The 16,641-nt window shown below is 35.5% G+C and overlaps 2 protein-coding genes across 3 annotated transcripts in view; both read right to left on the bottom strand.

Annotated features, from left to right (window-relative positions):
• The window catches only part of LOC128264029 (synaptosomal-associated protein 25), a 475,697-nt gene that overhangs the window by 84,996 nt on the left and 374,060 nt on the right, over positions 1-16,641 (bottom strand). The window lies entirely within an intron of this gene.
• On the bottom strand, positions 2,704-11,959 carry LOC128264030 (uncharacterized). The gene is made up of 2 exons (XM_052999315.1): positions 11,550-11,959; positions 2,704-3,203 (listed from the first exon to the last, which is right to left on the bottom strand). Exons 1-2 carry the CDS (start codon positions 11,878-11,880, stop codon positions 2,998-3,000), a joined length of 537 nt encoding a protein of 178 aa, XP_052855275.1. The 5' UTR covers positions 11,881-11,959; the 3' UTR covers positions 2,704-2,997.

Raw genomic sequence — 16,641 nt, 5'->3', positions numbered from 1 at the left:
TAGTAAACAATATTTTACATTCAATATTTAGAAGTTCCTCAGTTTATTTAAATAACATATTAGTATCGCAGAGTGATAATAATTATCATTATAGAGCTTATTTGCAAACAATTTTAAACTATGGAAGTGATGCATCAGAAAGCCACTTGGCTTCCCAAGGCTATTTCCCGAATTTTGGAAGATTAACAGCAGGAAAATACGTTTATCCAGCCACTAATGAAACTCTGAAAAATATTTTCCAAAATAGTAATAAGGTCGAATTATTCGGAAAAGTTCATGGTGATATTTTTAACCAAAGCAAACTGCTTCTTAATAATGTAGATCTAAGAATTAATTTTAACATTGAAAAAACAGCATTTTATTTAATGGAAAATGAAACTGAATCAAATTTAAAGATACTAGAAGCACAACTCTTTATGAATCATATAACAGTTAACCCAAGCATTTTATTGGCTCATCATCATGTTTTACAAACAAAAAATGCTTTATACCCATTCAGTAAAGTAGAAGTCAAATCTTTTACAATATATCCAGGCAACAATACACTATCGATAGATAACGCAGTTATTGGGCAACTACCCAATTTCTTGGCTTTTAGTATGGTTAAAAACCGCTCATACTCAGGAAACCGAGGCTTAGATCCATTTCATTTTGAACATTTTAAAATGCAACGCTTTAACCTAATGGTTAACGGAGTTCAAGTTCCCTCCCAGGCCTTAGAATTTGATTACTCGAACGCTGAAAATGTTCAAAGCTCTAGAAGTTATAATATGCTATTCAGATCGACTGGAATAAAGCATTATGATCGTGGTCTACAAATAACCAAGGAAATGTTTGATACTAACAGTTTCATATTAGCCTTTGACCTAACTACTGATCATTCAAATTCCACTGTATGCTCAAATTTGATGTCACAAGGCACTATACGAATCGAAGGAAGATTTTCAGAACCCCTAAGTGAAGCAGTTACTTGTCTGGTATACTGTGAATATGATTCCATGATTGATATTGATAAACATAGAAATATTCGAACGCTTTTTTAAAATGAATACTTTACAAATTCAGCAATTGCTTTCCAAACATGCCAAGACACAATCAATTTTTAAAGGAGTTTTTCCGTCGGACCAGCTACCCAAAACCATTTTTAAATATCCTGATCTAATTATTGCGAACACCGACACTTCAGATCAGCCCGGAACTCATTGGATTGCATTTTATTTTAATAGTCGCAGATCAGCAGAATTTTTCGATTCATATGGACAATATCCCCAGAAAAAAGAATTCGTAACATTTTTAAGATCAAACGCTTATAAATACTTTTGTAATAAGCAACAACTACAGGGATATTTTTCTAATACCTGCGGTCACTATTGCATGCTGTATGGCCTTTTTAAAAGTAAAAACAAATCACTTAAAAATTTCTTAAAATATTTCAAGAAAAATGACTTCTCATACAATGACAAAATAATACTTAAAATGTTTAAGTCCAATTTTAAAAAATAAATTCGAGTTTTTAAAAGATAATTAATTTAGTTTATTAAATGTTTCAGTTCGATACAATCGTCGGCTTAACTTATAATATCTAAGCATAAGACTAAGGGCTTCTTTTTCTAATACAGGCAGCATATGACACTGGCATGTGTCAGGGCCAGACGTGGCATCATCATCGCTCCAGGGACAAAGTTTGTAATGGAATCCAAATTTAGAATGAATTAGCTCCTTTTCCTCCAAATCCTCCAGAGTAGCCTTTAGGTATTTAAGCCTCTCCAAGTGTTGTTCGAAAAGCATGTCTTCAAATTGCATCAAGAAGACTTCAATTTGTTGAGCGTACATTTTAAGGGAGAAGTGGTCGTTTCTTTCGATTGCTTTAAGACTGATGTTGGATTTAGAAACCCAGGGCTTTATATTGGAAAAATGCATTTATTTCTCTTTCTTATTTACTGACAAAAATTCTATTTGCGCACAACTATATCTATTTACATCTTTTCCTTTATATATTATATGAGTAATTCCGTTCTCATTTAATTTCCTATAAGGTGTCTTAGTACAAAATTTGTTTACATAACTTTTAGGTAAAATATCCAAACATCTTTGTTGTCCTTGTCTGTTAAATAAAGAGCTACTTTGGTTCCATATGGTGTCTTTTTCAACTTGCATCCAGTGATCTTATACTCGAATCCAATACATAGATTTTCAATTTTTGTATAACCAATCACAGGCTTCAATTCGTTTAATGTCTCTAAGAAGTCCTAAGAAATCAACAAAAATTACTTTATGATTTATTTATCGTCAATATATATGCATACCATTTTTGAACAGCGCTAGTTTTGATTCGATGTGCTCTAGTACCTAACAGTTGTGTACTAATTGATTTACCTAAGATTACTTGGTCTTTTATACTATCCAGAACATGCAAAATATACCGATATCTTTTTTCTCTTTTATACATACATATATACACAAACACAATAAAACTAAAACACATAACTATGCTATATTTTCATATATACTTTATTATAGCTATCTCTATTTTTAAGAAATAGTTACAAAAAAATATAATAATCTATGTCTTTTTATAAGAAACATATACAAAACATAGTTCAAACTACGTAATGCTTTCATGTTTACATTATTATATCTATCTCTTTTTTAAATAAGTAAATAGTTAAATTAAAATGAGGAAGTTCCTTTGTGAGTTGTGTCCAGAAACAAAATCGTTTACTAGACGCATAGGCCTCAAAAATCATATCTTAAAGTTACATAACTTTAATTATCAAAAATCAAGAACGTCATATTATTGCTGTTATTTCTGTCCAAAAGTACAAACATTCTGGTTGCGATATGATTATAACGCTCATCTCCTGTTGAAGCACGATGCAGTCTTAAAAAGCATTCGCAAGGCACAAGAAAATTATCAAATAAAGAAAAAACAATTTTAACAACTGCATTTTTGTAAAAGTTTTTTTATTTATTATAATTTTTTTTTCAACATGGAAATTACAATCCCAGATCAAATAAAACGTCTAGTAGGTTGTGATCTTCGTCGTCATCCATCATTTTTAAATATTCGTTCGAGGGGTTGGACTCGATGATCTGATCAAAGATGTGATCATCATCTGGAAACGTATTGCCTTGAGAGTTTGAGAAAACTTCGTCCAATTCAAATCTCTGTCCACATTGAAATTGATCATCGTCTTCATCGTCTTCATCGTCCCGTATTAGTTGATTCAAAACTTCTTCAGTGGTCCTCCCCAATGGAAAATCGCTCCACTCAAGGGAGCCATAGTCAGCTCCAATAGGCTCCGTTTGGGTTGACACTGTAGCAGGCGCAAACACGCCTCGTAGGACCAGCTCAACCGCATCCTGAGAGTCGGAAGCATCCAGAGGCTCCTGATCTGTGTTTTCAATAATAATTACATCCGAGTCTTGGGTAGGGGGTACTTCCACCTCGTCCTCGGAGTCAATGAATTGCACAGTTACATCCATTGGTATGCAGTACTGAGGCATTTGAAGAACTGATCCTGAGCAATTTGAGTGGTGTCATTTTTATAGTCTAGAATGTTCACTTAACAGTTTGACATATACAGGGAGTGCATACAGCTATGTTTTACTCCTAGAACCAATCCGATTGGTTCTTGAATATAGAAACCCGCCCAGACACCTGTCTAATGGATATCAGAGGTCAAATCAATATAAGGATATAACAAGCTATCGGGTGGTGAACGTGGTGTAGGAGGGTTCAGGTTGTAGGTAAATATTGATGGTGTATCAACCTTGTCCTTAGGTTAGGGTCAACATTTGCTTAAGATGTTGCATTGCAACCATGGACATTTCCCAAAGCCTTAAGCTGAAAGTAGCTGGAATATGCGGGAGCGGGGGGTTTTTAACGGTTTTATAATCAGTTGAATTTTTTCCAAATGCATTCACATACAAATTTCATAATCAGTGTACATGACATCCGATGGAACTCACTCGTTTTATTTGGTTTCTAAATATTCTCGCCAAATGTTCGGACCGATCCTTATCGTTTGAGAAAATGTACGAGCAAGTGAACCCGCATACCCACGAACCCTAATCTCAACCCCAACCCTCTTGTGCGTCCTGATGACTGCTTGTGCGCGAAGGTGTGAAAGTAAGAAAGGGTACGAGAAAGTGAACCCGCATACCCACGAGCTCTAATCTCAACCCCCACCCACTTGTGTGTCCTCACGACTGCTTGTGCGCGAAGGTGTGAAATTATAATTTTGATAGTTTTGATCAAAAAGAGTAATTTTTAATTAATCGTAACAAGTATACCATTGGAAAGGTCTTGAAAAATGCTTTCGAATGATACCAAACTTTTTTTTTTTTTTTTTTTTTTTTTTCTTTGGTGAAAGGTGCATATAATTTTTTTCGGTTTTCCTCTGTTTTTGGGGTAGTAGTGGGGACTTACGGGAGCAGCGAATCCGCCTTATCCTAGACAAGCACCACGGGTTCGGGGTGTCTTAGCTAACCGCCGCTCCTGACGGCCGCTGCCGACCGCCGCTCCCGACCGCCGCTCCCGTAAGTCCCCACTACTTACAGAAATTTCTCATCCGTTTTAAGTAACTTTCTCGACGGTTCTGTTGTATCTGCCAATTCTGGCAAGAACCTTCCCACGTACGTGACAATTACGTCATCTATATAATTTAATGCATTCGGGCATTCCAGCAGTTTTTGAAATATCTCAGGTGCTGAGTTAACACCGCAGAGAAGAAGCTTTTATCTACACAGTCCTTGTGGTGTTATGAACATAGTAATTTCTCATCTATTTGGATGCAATCCCCATTGTTGATACGCACTCTTCAAATCCTTCCGAGAAAAATACTTAGCGTCCTTAAGCTTCGTTAAAACGACTCCAATGCTGGTAATGATTAATTTTCCCGTTAAAATTCTTTATTCGCTTGACGCATATCAATGCACAGCTTTATATTCCCATCACCTTTGAATGCGATAATTATTGCAGAATTCACTTGGTCCGTGTACGGGCTCTTTTATATCTTGAAATAAAGCCGATTCTAGCTCTTATTTTACCTTGTCCTCAATGGCGGCTGGGATGCGTCGCATTGGTTGCTCGAGGACCTCACATGTGGATCAACGACAGACAAATTAGATACTTTATTCCATTTTGGAAAATGTTCCAACTTTTCGACTTTATTTATAGCTATGCCCGACCAAGCAACGATTGCCTACTTTGTAATATCTTTTACATTCCGCTTTTTTCGCTTGACAAAGAAAACTATTTGAATCATGATTATTTCGACCACATCTGCGCACTCTACTTTGGTGTTGTTCCATTTAGCCGTGCGACATGCATCTTATTGACCATAGAGCCTGAGCATCCATTTGATGACATTGATTTCGTCTGCTTGCTCACCTGTTCCTCAATCAGACAAGCAGAAATGACTCCATCCAAGGACTGTTCAGTTGACAGCAACTTTTTCTTCAGCTCAGCCGGTGCCCAAGAATCAATTAGTTTATCCTTAAGACAGATCTCTTCAATTTCTGTTTTGGAAGTACCAAAATTACACTTCCTCACCTGCTGACGCAATCGCATAAGCAACTCGGTGAAACATTCTCATATGTGTTGAATGCGCGCAACCAGACCTTCCATTCGGAGCGCAGAGTGGTTTGTCTATGCTATTGCATAGGAATGGCTCAAGTTCGGCCATTACTTTGTTTATTTTTATTCGATTCTCAATGTAACTTTGCGACCACGCTACTTTGAAAAATAACTTTAGTGTTACAAACTATTACAAAGGCCTCTATAACGCGCCTTTTTTTTGTATTTTCCTTGGCTGTATCGAAACGGCCTCCATTAGGCTGCATTTAAGTGCCCACTCTTTTTATTTTTATACCCTTGCAGAGGGTATTATAATTTCAGTCGGAAGTTTGCAACGCAGTGAAGGAGACGTTTCCGACCCTATAAAGTATATATATTCTTGATCAGCATCACTAGTTGAGTCGATCTAGCCATGTCCGTCTGTCCGTCCGTCTGTCCGTCTGTCTGTCTGTCCGTCCGTTTATATGCAAACTAGTCTCTCAGTTTTAAAGCTATCTGCATGAAACTTTCCCAAAGTTGTCTTTCTATTGCAGGTAGTATATAAGTCGGAACGAGCCGGATCGGACGACTATAGCATATAGCTCCCATAGGAACAATCGGAAAAATAAATGATACAAAATTATAACTTTGCTGTTTTTTAATTTTTTGTTTAGTTCTTCGACATATAGTAATGGTTAAATATTTCAGACTTACAATTTAAATTTCATCAAAATCGGACTTTGCTGTTTTTAATTTTTCTATTAGTTCTTGGACATATAGTAAATTTCCAATTCCTCGTCCTTGCTGAATAATTCGTGGAGACACATACAGACTGCCAATATTATTTAGTCCGGCACCGCACTGATTCACATAATATTCGTGATAAGATTTCACCATGATGACTATTCTTGTTCTAATTAAACATCATTGGGGTATGTATTATTTATAGGCTTAACCTTCTTTTTTTTCTAAAGTGTAGAGTTACAAAAATCGGAACAGCTGAAGCTTCAAAAGGAACCTTATATCCATTTGAATCAGTAATTAGTATTGAGATTTCGTTTGGAGACCATATATCTAAAGGATAATATTCAATATTTTTAAATTGAATATTTCTTTCTTTTCCATTATAATGCATTACACGAAGACATCGAGGTCTTTTACAACCTACAGACCTTGGTTTGATTATGTCAGTATAAATAAAAATCAATCCATAAATGCACATTTTACATTATCAGGAAATACATTCATTGAATCATTACTAAGCAATGTGATCAACAACGCAAATTGAGAGTTAAGCTAAGAAAAATTAAAGCGGTTTCATTACCATTTCAAGATTTAAAATATATAACAGGACGAGAAAAGTTGTCTAGATCGGTTCGAACTAAGCCGGTGCAAATAGGGAAAAACAAAATTAATTGGATATCTTATCAATAACAGAAATTTCAATATAATGATGTGTTATTCAAATGAGTTGTTTGTCACATTGCTTAGTAATGATTCAATGAATGTATTTCCTGATAATGTAAAATGTGCATTTACAAATATTGTAAATATGCCACAAGACATGAATGAATACTGGGAGGTAGGCATTACGGACATATATCTGAATAATTACATTTACAAAACAACTACTAAAGAAAGAAATATAGCTGAAGAAACTGAATTTGTTAGCTTAGTAAATGCTGAAACATTTAGATACTCAAATGTTCCTGTTGAATCTAAAATACCTGAAAGTGGATTGATTTTTATTTATACTGACATAATCAAACCAAGGTCTGTAGGTTGTAAAAGACCTCGATGTCTTCGTGTAATGCATTATAATGGAAAAGAAAGAAATATTCAATTTAAAAATATTGAAATTATCCTTTAGATATATGGTCTCCAAACGAAATCTCAATACTAATTACTGATTCAAATGGATATAAGGTTCCTTTTGAAGCTTCAGCTGTTCCGATTTTTGTAACTCTACACTTTAGAAAAAAAAGAAGGTTAAGCCTATAAATAATACATACCCCAATGATGTTTAATTAGAACAAGAATAGTCATCATGGTGAAATCTTATCACGAATATTATGTGAATCAGTGGCAGTCTGTATGTGTCTCCACGAATTATTCAGCAAGGACGAGGAATTGGAAATTTTTTTAGCGGTCTTTTTAATTATATAAAACCTCTTTTCCTTTCGGGTATAACTGCTATAAAAAATCAGGCTGCAGAGACTGGTAAAGCAGTAATAAATGAATTTGGCCGAAAGCCCTTAAGAAATATTATTCAAGAACAGAGCAAGATTGCGTTAACAAATCTCTCAAATAAAGCAATAAATAAAATGACACGCTCTCAAAATGGTAGCGGAAAAAGGAATAAAAAGCGCGGGTCGAGAAAAAATCGTTCTCATTTAACTTCTAAACGACAAGGTAAACATACCCACCACCATCAAAAAGGAAAAAAAAAATCAAGGAAATTGAATATTAGTGATATTTTTTCTAAAGTAAAATGAGTAACCATATTGAATGTATGAAAAGCGAACTAGATTTGTTTACACCACACCCTACGCAAAGTTCTATTCTAAGAACTGAAGAAGTCTCATACAATCCTATTGCATCCTTGGACGGCGCCTCCTCAATTGAATTTGTTTGCTTGGGAAATGGTGAAACATATCCGGACTTATCAAGTGTTTATTTACGGCTTGTGGTGCAACTCAAAAAAAATGATAATAACGTCATTGAAGGAAACGCTGTCGGTGTAGTAAACAATATTTTACATTCAATATTTAGAAGTTCCTCAGTTTATTTAAATAACATATTAGTATCGCAGAGTGATAATAATTATCATTATAGAGCTTATTTGCAAACAATTTTAAACTATGGAAGTGATGCATCAGAAAGCCACTTGGCTTCCCAAGGCTATTTCCCGAATTTTGGAAGATTAACAGCAGGAAAATACGTTTATCCAGCCACTAATGAAACTCTGAAAAATATTTTCCAAAATAGTAATAAGGTCGAATTATTCGGAAAAGTTCATGGTGATATTTTTAACCAAAGCAAACTGCTTCTTAATAATGTAGATCTAAGAATTAATTTTAACATTGAAAAAAACAGCATTTTATTTAATGGAAAATGAAACTGAATCAAATTTAAAGATACTAGAAGCACAACTCTTTATGAATCATATAACAGTTAACCCAAGCATTTTATTGGCTCATCATCATGTTTTACAAACAAAAAATGCTTTATACCCATTCAGTAAAGTAGAAGTCAAATCTTTTACAATATATCCAGGCAACAATACACTATCGATAGATAACGCAGTTATTGGGCAACTACCCAATTTCTTGGCTTTTAGTATGGTTAAAAACCGCTCATACTCAGGAAACCGAGGCTTAGATCCATTTCATTTTGAACATTTTAAAATGCAACGCTTTAACCTAATGGTTAACGGAGTTCAAGTTCCCTCCCAGGCCTTAGAATTTGATTACTCGAACGCTGAAAATGTTCAAAGCTCTAGAAGTTATAATATGCTATTCAGATCGACTGGAATAAAGCATTATGATCGTGGTCTACAAATAACCAAGGAAATGTTTGATACTAACAGTTTCATATTAGCCTTTGACCTAACTACTGATCATTCAAATTCCACTGTATGCTCAAATTTGATGTCACAAGGCACTATACGAATCGAAGGAAGATTTTCAGAACCCCTAAGTGAAGCAGTTACTTGTCTGGTATACTGTGAATATGATTCCATGATTGATATTGATAAACATAGAAATATTCGAACGCTTTTTTAAAATGAATACTTTACAAATTCAGCAATTGCTTTCCAAACATGCCAAGACACAATCAATTTTTAAAGGAGTTTTTCCGTCGGACCAGCTACCCAAAACCATTTTTAAATATCCTGATCTAATTATTGCGAACACCGACACTTCAGATCAGCCCGGAACTCATTGGATTGCATTTTATTTTAATAGTCGCAGATCAGCAGAATTTTTCGATTCATATGGACAATATCCCCAGAAAAAAGAATTCGTAACATTTTTAAGATCAAACGCTTATAAATACTTTTGTAATAAGCAACAACTACAGGGATATTTTTCTAATACCTGCGGTCACTATTGCATGCTGTATGGCCTTTTTAAAAGTAAAAACAAATCACTTAAAAATTTCTTAAAATATTTCAAGAAAAATGACTTCTCATACAATGACAAAATAATACTTAAAATGTTTAAGTCCAATTTTAAAAAATAAAATTCGAGTTTTTAAAAGATAATTAATTTAGTTTATTAAATGTTTCAGTTCGATACAATCGTCGGCTTAACTTATAATATCTAAGCATAAGACTAAGGGCTTCTTTTTCTAATACAGGCAGCATATGACACTGGCATGTGTCAGGGCCAGACGTGGCATCATCATCGCTCCAGGGACAAAGTTTGTAATGGAATCCAAATTTAGAATGAATTAGCTCCTTTTCCTCCAAATCCTCCAGAGTAGCCTTTAGGTATTTAAGCCTCTCCAAGTGTTGTTCGAAAAGCATGTCTTCAAATTGCATCAAGAAGACTTCACTTTGTTGAGCGTACATTTTAAGGGAGAAGTGGTCGTTTCTTTCGATTGCTTTAAGACTGATGTTGGATTTAGAAACCCAGGGCTTTATATTGGAAAAATGCATTTATTTCTCTTTCTTATTTACTGACAAAAATTCTATTTGCGCACAACTATATCTATTTACATCTTTTCCTTTATATATTATATGAGTAATTCCGTTCTCATTTAATTTCCTATAAGGTGTCTTAGTACAAAATTTGTTTACATAACTTTTAGGTAAAAATATCCAAACATCTTTGTTGTCCTTGTCTGTTAAATAAAGAGCTACTTTGGTTCCATATGGTGTCTTTTTCAACTTGCATCCAGTGATCTTATACTCGAATCCAATACATAGATTTTCAATTTTTGTATAACCAATCACAGGCTTCAATTCGTTTAATGTCTCTAAGAAGTCCTAAGAAATCAACAAAAATTACTTTATGATTTATTTATCGTCAATATATATGCATACCATTTTTGAACAGCGCTAGTTTTGATTCGATGTGCTCTAGTACCTAACAGTTGTGTACTAATTGATTTACCTAAGATTACTTGGTCTTTTATACTATCCAGAACATGCAAAATATACCGATATCTTTTTTCTCTTTTATACATACATATATACACAAACACAATAAAACTAAAACACATAACTATGCTATATTTTCATATATACTTTATTATAGCTATCTCTATTTTTAAGAAATAGTTACAAAAAAATATATAATCTATGTCTCTTTATAAGAAAACATATACAAAACATAGTTCAAACTACGTAATGCTTTCATGTTTACATTATTATATCTATCTCTTTTTTAAATAAGTAAATAGTTACAAAAAAAATGTACCCATGACCCTATATAAGACAACATTTTTAAAGAAAACTCAGTTTATATTTCTTTAAATTAAAATGAGGAAGTTCCTTTGTGAGTTGTGTCCAGAAACAAAATCGTTTACTAGACGCATAGGCCTCAAAAATCATATCTTAAAGTTACATAACTTTAATTATCAAAAATCAAGAACGTCATATTATTGCTGTTATTTCTGTCCAAAAGTACAAACATTCTGGTTGCGATATGATTATAACGCTCATCTCCTGTTGAAGCACGATGCAGTCTTAAAAAGCATTCGCAAGGCACAAGAAAATTATCAAATAAAGAAAAAACAATTTTAACAACTGCATTTTTGTAAAAGTTTTTTTATTTATTATAATTTTTTTTTCAACATGGAAATTACAATCCCAGATCAAATAAAACGTCTAGTAGGTTGTGATCTTCGTCGTCATCCATCATTTTTAAATATTCGTTCGAGGGGTTGGACTCGATGATCTGATCAAAGATGTGATCATCATCTGGAAACGTATTGCCTTGAGAGTTTGAGAAAACTTCGTCCAATTCAAATCTCTGTCCACATTGAAATTGATCATCGTCTTCATCGTCTTCATCGTCCCGTATTAGTTGATTCAAAACTTCTTCAGTGGTCCTCCCCAATGGAAAATCGCTCCACTCAAGGGAGCCATAGTCAGCTCCAATAGGCTCCGTTTGGGTTGACACTGTAGCAGGCGCAAACACGCCTCGTAGGACCAGCTCAACCGCATCCTGAGAGTCGGAAGCATCCAGAGGCTCCTGATCTGTGTTTTCAATAATAATTACATCCGAGTCTTGGGTAGGGGGTACTTCCACCTCGTCCTCGGAGTCAATGAATTGCACAGTTACATCCATTGGTATGCAGTACTGAGGCATTTGAAGAACTGATCCTGAGCAATTTGAGTGGTGTCATTTTTATAGTCTAGAATGTTCACTTAACAGTTTGACATATACAGGGAGTGCATACAGCTATGTTTTACTCCTAGAACCAATCCGATTGGTTCTTGAATATAGAAACCCGCCCAGACACCTGTCTAATGGATATCAGAGGTCAAATCAATATAAGGATATAACAAGCTATCGGGTGGTGAACGTGGTGTAGGAGGGTTCAGGTTGTAGGTAAATATTGATGGTGTATCAACCTTGTCCTTAGGTTAGGGTCAACATTTGCTTAAGATGTTGCATTGCAACCATGGACATTTCCCAAAGCCTTAAGCTGAAAGTAGCTGGAATATGCGGGAGCGGGGGGTTTTTAACGGTTTTATAATCAGTTGAATTTTTTCCAAATGCATTCACATACAAATTTCATAATCAGTGTACATGATATCCGATGGAACTCACTCGTTTTATTTGGTTTCTAAATATTCTCGCCAAATGTTCGGACCGATCCTTATCGTTTGAGAAAATGTACGAGCAAGTGAACCCGCATACCCACGAACCCTAATCTCAACCCCAACCCTCTTGTGCGTCCTGATGACTGCTTGTGCGCGAAGGTGTGAAAGTAAGAAAGGGTACGAGAAAGTGAACCCGCATACCCACGAGCTCTAATCTCAACCCCCACCCACTTGTGTGTCCTCACGACTGCTTGTGCGCGAAGGTGTGAAATTATAATTTTGATAGTTTTGATCAAAAAGAGTAATTTTTAATTAATCGTAACAAGTATACCATTGGAAAGGTCTTGAAAAATGCTTTCGAATGATACCAAACTTTTTTTTTTTTTTTTTTTTTTTTCTTTGGTGAAAGGTGCATATAATTTTTTCGGTTTTCCTCTGTTTTTGGGGTAGTAGTGGGGACTTACGGGAGCAGCGAATCCGCCTTATCCTAGACAAGCACCACGGGTTCGGGGTGTCTTAGCTAACCGCCGCTCCTGACGGCCGCTGCCGACCGCCGCTCCCGACCGCCGCTCCCGTAAGTCCCCACTACTTACAGAAATTTCTCATCCGTTTTAAGTAACTTTCTCGACGGTTCTGTTGTATCTGCCAATTCTGGCAAGAACCTTCCCACGTACGTGACAATTACGTCATCTATATAATTTAATGCATTCGGGCATTCCAGCAGTTTTTGAAATATCTCAGGTGCTGAGTTAACACCGCAGAGAAGAAGCTTTTATCTACACAGTCCTTGTGGTGTTATGAACATAGTAATTTCTCATCTATTTGGATGCAATCCCCATTGTTGATACGCACTCTTCAAATCCTGCCGAGAAAAATACTTAGCGTCCTTAAGCTTCGTTAAAAACGACTCCAATGCTGGTAATGATTAATTTTCCCGTTAAAATTCTTTATTCGCTTGACGCATATCAATGCACAGCTTTATATTCCCATCACCTTTGAATGCGATAATTATTGAGAATTCACTTGGTCCGTGTACGGGCTCTTTTATATCTTGAAATAAAGCCGATTCTAGCTCTTATTTTACCTTGTCCTCAATGGCGGCTGGGATGCGTCGCATTGGTTGCTCGAGGACCTCACATGTGGATCAACGACAGACAAATTAGATACTTTATTCCATTTTGGAAAATGTTCCAACTTTTCGACTTTATTTATAGCTATGCCCGACCAAGCAACGATTGCCTACTTTGTAATATCTTTTACATTCCGCTTTTTTCGCTTGACAAAGAAAACTATTTGAATCATGATTATTTCGACCACATCTGCGCACTCTACTTTGGTGTTGTTCCATTTAGCCGTGCGACATGCATCTTATTGACCATAGAGCCTGAGCATCCATTTGATGACATTGATTTCGTCTGCTTGCTCACCTGTTCCTCAATCAGACAAGCAGAAATGACTCCATCCAAGGACTGTTCAGTTGACAGCAACTTTTTCTTCAGCTCAGCCGGTGCCCAAGAATCAATTAGTTTATCCTTAAGACAGATCTCTTCAATTTCTGTTTTGGAAGTACCAAAATTACACTTCCTCACCTGCTGACGCAATCGCATAAGCAACTCGGTGAAACATTCTCATATGTGTTGAATGCGCGCAACCAGACCTTCCATTCGGAGCGCAGAGTGGTTTGTCTATGCTATTGCATAGGAATGGCTCAAGTTCGGCCATTACTTTGTTTATTTTTATTCGATTCTCAATGTAACTTTGCGACCACGCTACTTTGAAAAATAACTTTAGTGTTACAAACTATTACAAAGGCCTCTATAACGCGCCTTTTTTTTGTATTTTCCTTGGCTGTATCGAAACGGCCTCCATTAGGCTGCATTTAAGTGCCCACTCTTTTTATTTTTATACCCTTGCAGAGGGTATTATAATTTCAGTCGGAAGTTTGCAACGCAGTGAAGGAGACGTTTCCGACCCTATAAAGTATATATATTCTTGATCAGCATCACTAGTTGAGTCGATCTAGCCATGTCCGTCTGTCCGTCCGTCTGTCCGTCTGTCTGTCTGTCCGTCCGTTTATATGCAAACTAGTCTCTCAGTTTTAAAGCTATCTGCATGAAACTTTCCCAAAAGTTGTCTTTCTATTGCAGGTAGTATATAAGTCGGAGCGAGCCGGATCGGACGACTATAGCATATAGCTCCCATAGGAACAATCGGAAAAATAAATGATACAAAATTATAACTTTGCTGTTTTTTAATTTTTGTTTAGTTCTTCGACATATAGTAATGGTTAAATATTTCAGACTTACAATTTAAATTTCATCAAAATCGGACTTTGCTGTTTTTTAATTTTTCTATTAGTTCTTGGACATATAGTAATGGTTAAATATTTCAGAATTACGTTTTAAATTTCATCAAAATCGGACGTCTATATCATATAGCTCCCATAGGAACAATCGAAAAAAAAAATACAAAAAAAATTATAACTTAGCTGTTTTTAAATTTTTCTATTAGTTCTTCGACATATAGTAATGGTTAAATATTTCAGAATTACGGTTTAAATTTCATCAAAATCGGACGACTATATCATATAGCTCCCATAGAAATAATAAAAATATATAAAATAACTATCTAATAATTGAGCTGAAAATCATCATAGCTTCAATGTTTTTAAACATATACGCAAGTAAATCATAATTTAATGTTTTCAAAATTTAATTCTAGCAATAGCTGCAAGGGTATGTGAACTTCGGCCTGCCGAAGTTTGCTTCCTTGCTTGTTTTTTTTATATTCTTTTATATTAATTGTTAGACGGCTCGAGGTCAGGATGTTGAGAAAACACCACAATTTTTTTAATTTTGGTTATTTGTCAATATATTTCGGATGCTCTTCGGCAACCGTCTTCCGGACAACTATAAAATAACAACAACGATTTTAATATTCTTAACAAACAGAAAAAAAATTAAATTTGACATACATTTAATTTACACGTCTGGGTCCGGTGACGTGGGGTTGTTAACTAATTTTTCTTTCCTTAGTAAGTGTCTATATAAATGAGCGCAATAGTCAGTGTTCGTTTTGTAGTTCATCTGTATGTCTGTAGGTGTTCTTATGATATGTAGCATTTCTATGGTGAATCGTTTGGCATAGTGTTGTTCTTGTGAGAAGATACTCGCCTCTTCGAAGTTCAAAGAGTGATTATTCTTGGCACAGTGGGACATGAGTGCTGTTTTTTGCGCGTTCGTATGGTGTGTAGCTTTGAAGTCCGATTTGTGCTGTGCTAGTCTAGTTTTGAGTTTCGATTTTGTTGTTCCTATACATATCATGTTGCATATTTCGTTGTTGTTGCCGTTGAATGGTATTTTATATATCCTCTTTCCGTCCTCTTTGTGGGTTCCGTTCTTCCACGCTCTCTTGGTGGCTTCCGTTCTTCCAAGAACCGTTCTTCCATAGATCCGATGCGACCCCGTTCGCAGTATTATGTTTTATTTCCTGTGTGGGTTTTTATAGCAATTACAGTAAATTCAATGCTCTGTCTCTTTCCACGCTTTTTCTTGAATGATCGAAAGTAAGCAACGATTACATTTAGTGTGACCGTACGAGTCACAAAATACTAAATACTATTGAGATCGAGAACTATAGGCAACTTTTAGCCTGATTCTATTTCCTTAAAGGAATTTTTTAAATATGCCTGATTCCATTGGCGCATTAGCATTATTAGCTAATGCTACTCCGACATGTGAGTGGCACGAACAGCTGATCTGGGTTTGTTTACTTTTGGATTTTGGCAAATCCAAAATAAATTAATTAAAATTAATGAACATGAGTGAGTTTACTAAACTCTGTAATGCTCAGCAGGACATCTATAATGCGACCGAAGCATTTGCCAACTTGGACGACAAGGAAGAGAAGCGTTGTTATGGCGGGTTTGCAATGGAGACCACTACAGTTTCTAAAAAGGGCAAGGATCCCCGTATATGTGGGAGTTATTTTATGCCAGAGATCCAGCAGTAATGCATTGTGGTGCTGCGAGAAGAGTTTGCAGCGTGCGCCCTAGGTATCAGTCATTTTTATAAAAAATAGAATTTATATTCAAAAGACATCAAAAATTGCGCCAACCTTGCATATAGAAAGCAGCTGTTGTAGTGATGGCACGAACAAAATATCGTTAAACATCGGTATTTTCCGGTATTTTTTCTAAAAACGTTCGGGCGAACGCATTTAATAATCGCATATATTTTAAATGCGGCATTTAGCCTTTTGAAATTTACTGTGTAAATAAATGCGCATTAGGCTAAATGCGTTT

Source organism: Drosophila gunungcola, unplaced genomic scaffold, assembly GCF_025200985.1.
Source record: "Drosophila gunungcola strain Sukarami unplaced genomic scaffold, Dgunungcola_SK_2 000051F, whole genome shotgun sequence".
Classification (NCBI taxonomy): Eukaryota; Metazoa; Arthropoda; class Insecta; order Diptera; family Drosophilidae; genus Drosophila; species Drosophila gunungcola.
This window is presented reverse-complemented; position numbering and strand designations above follow the sequence as displayed.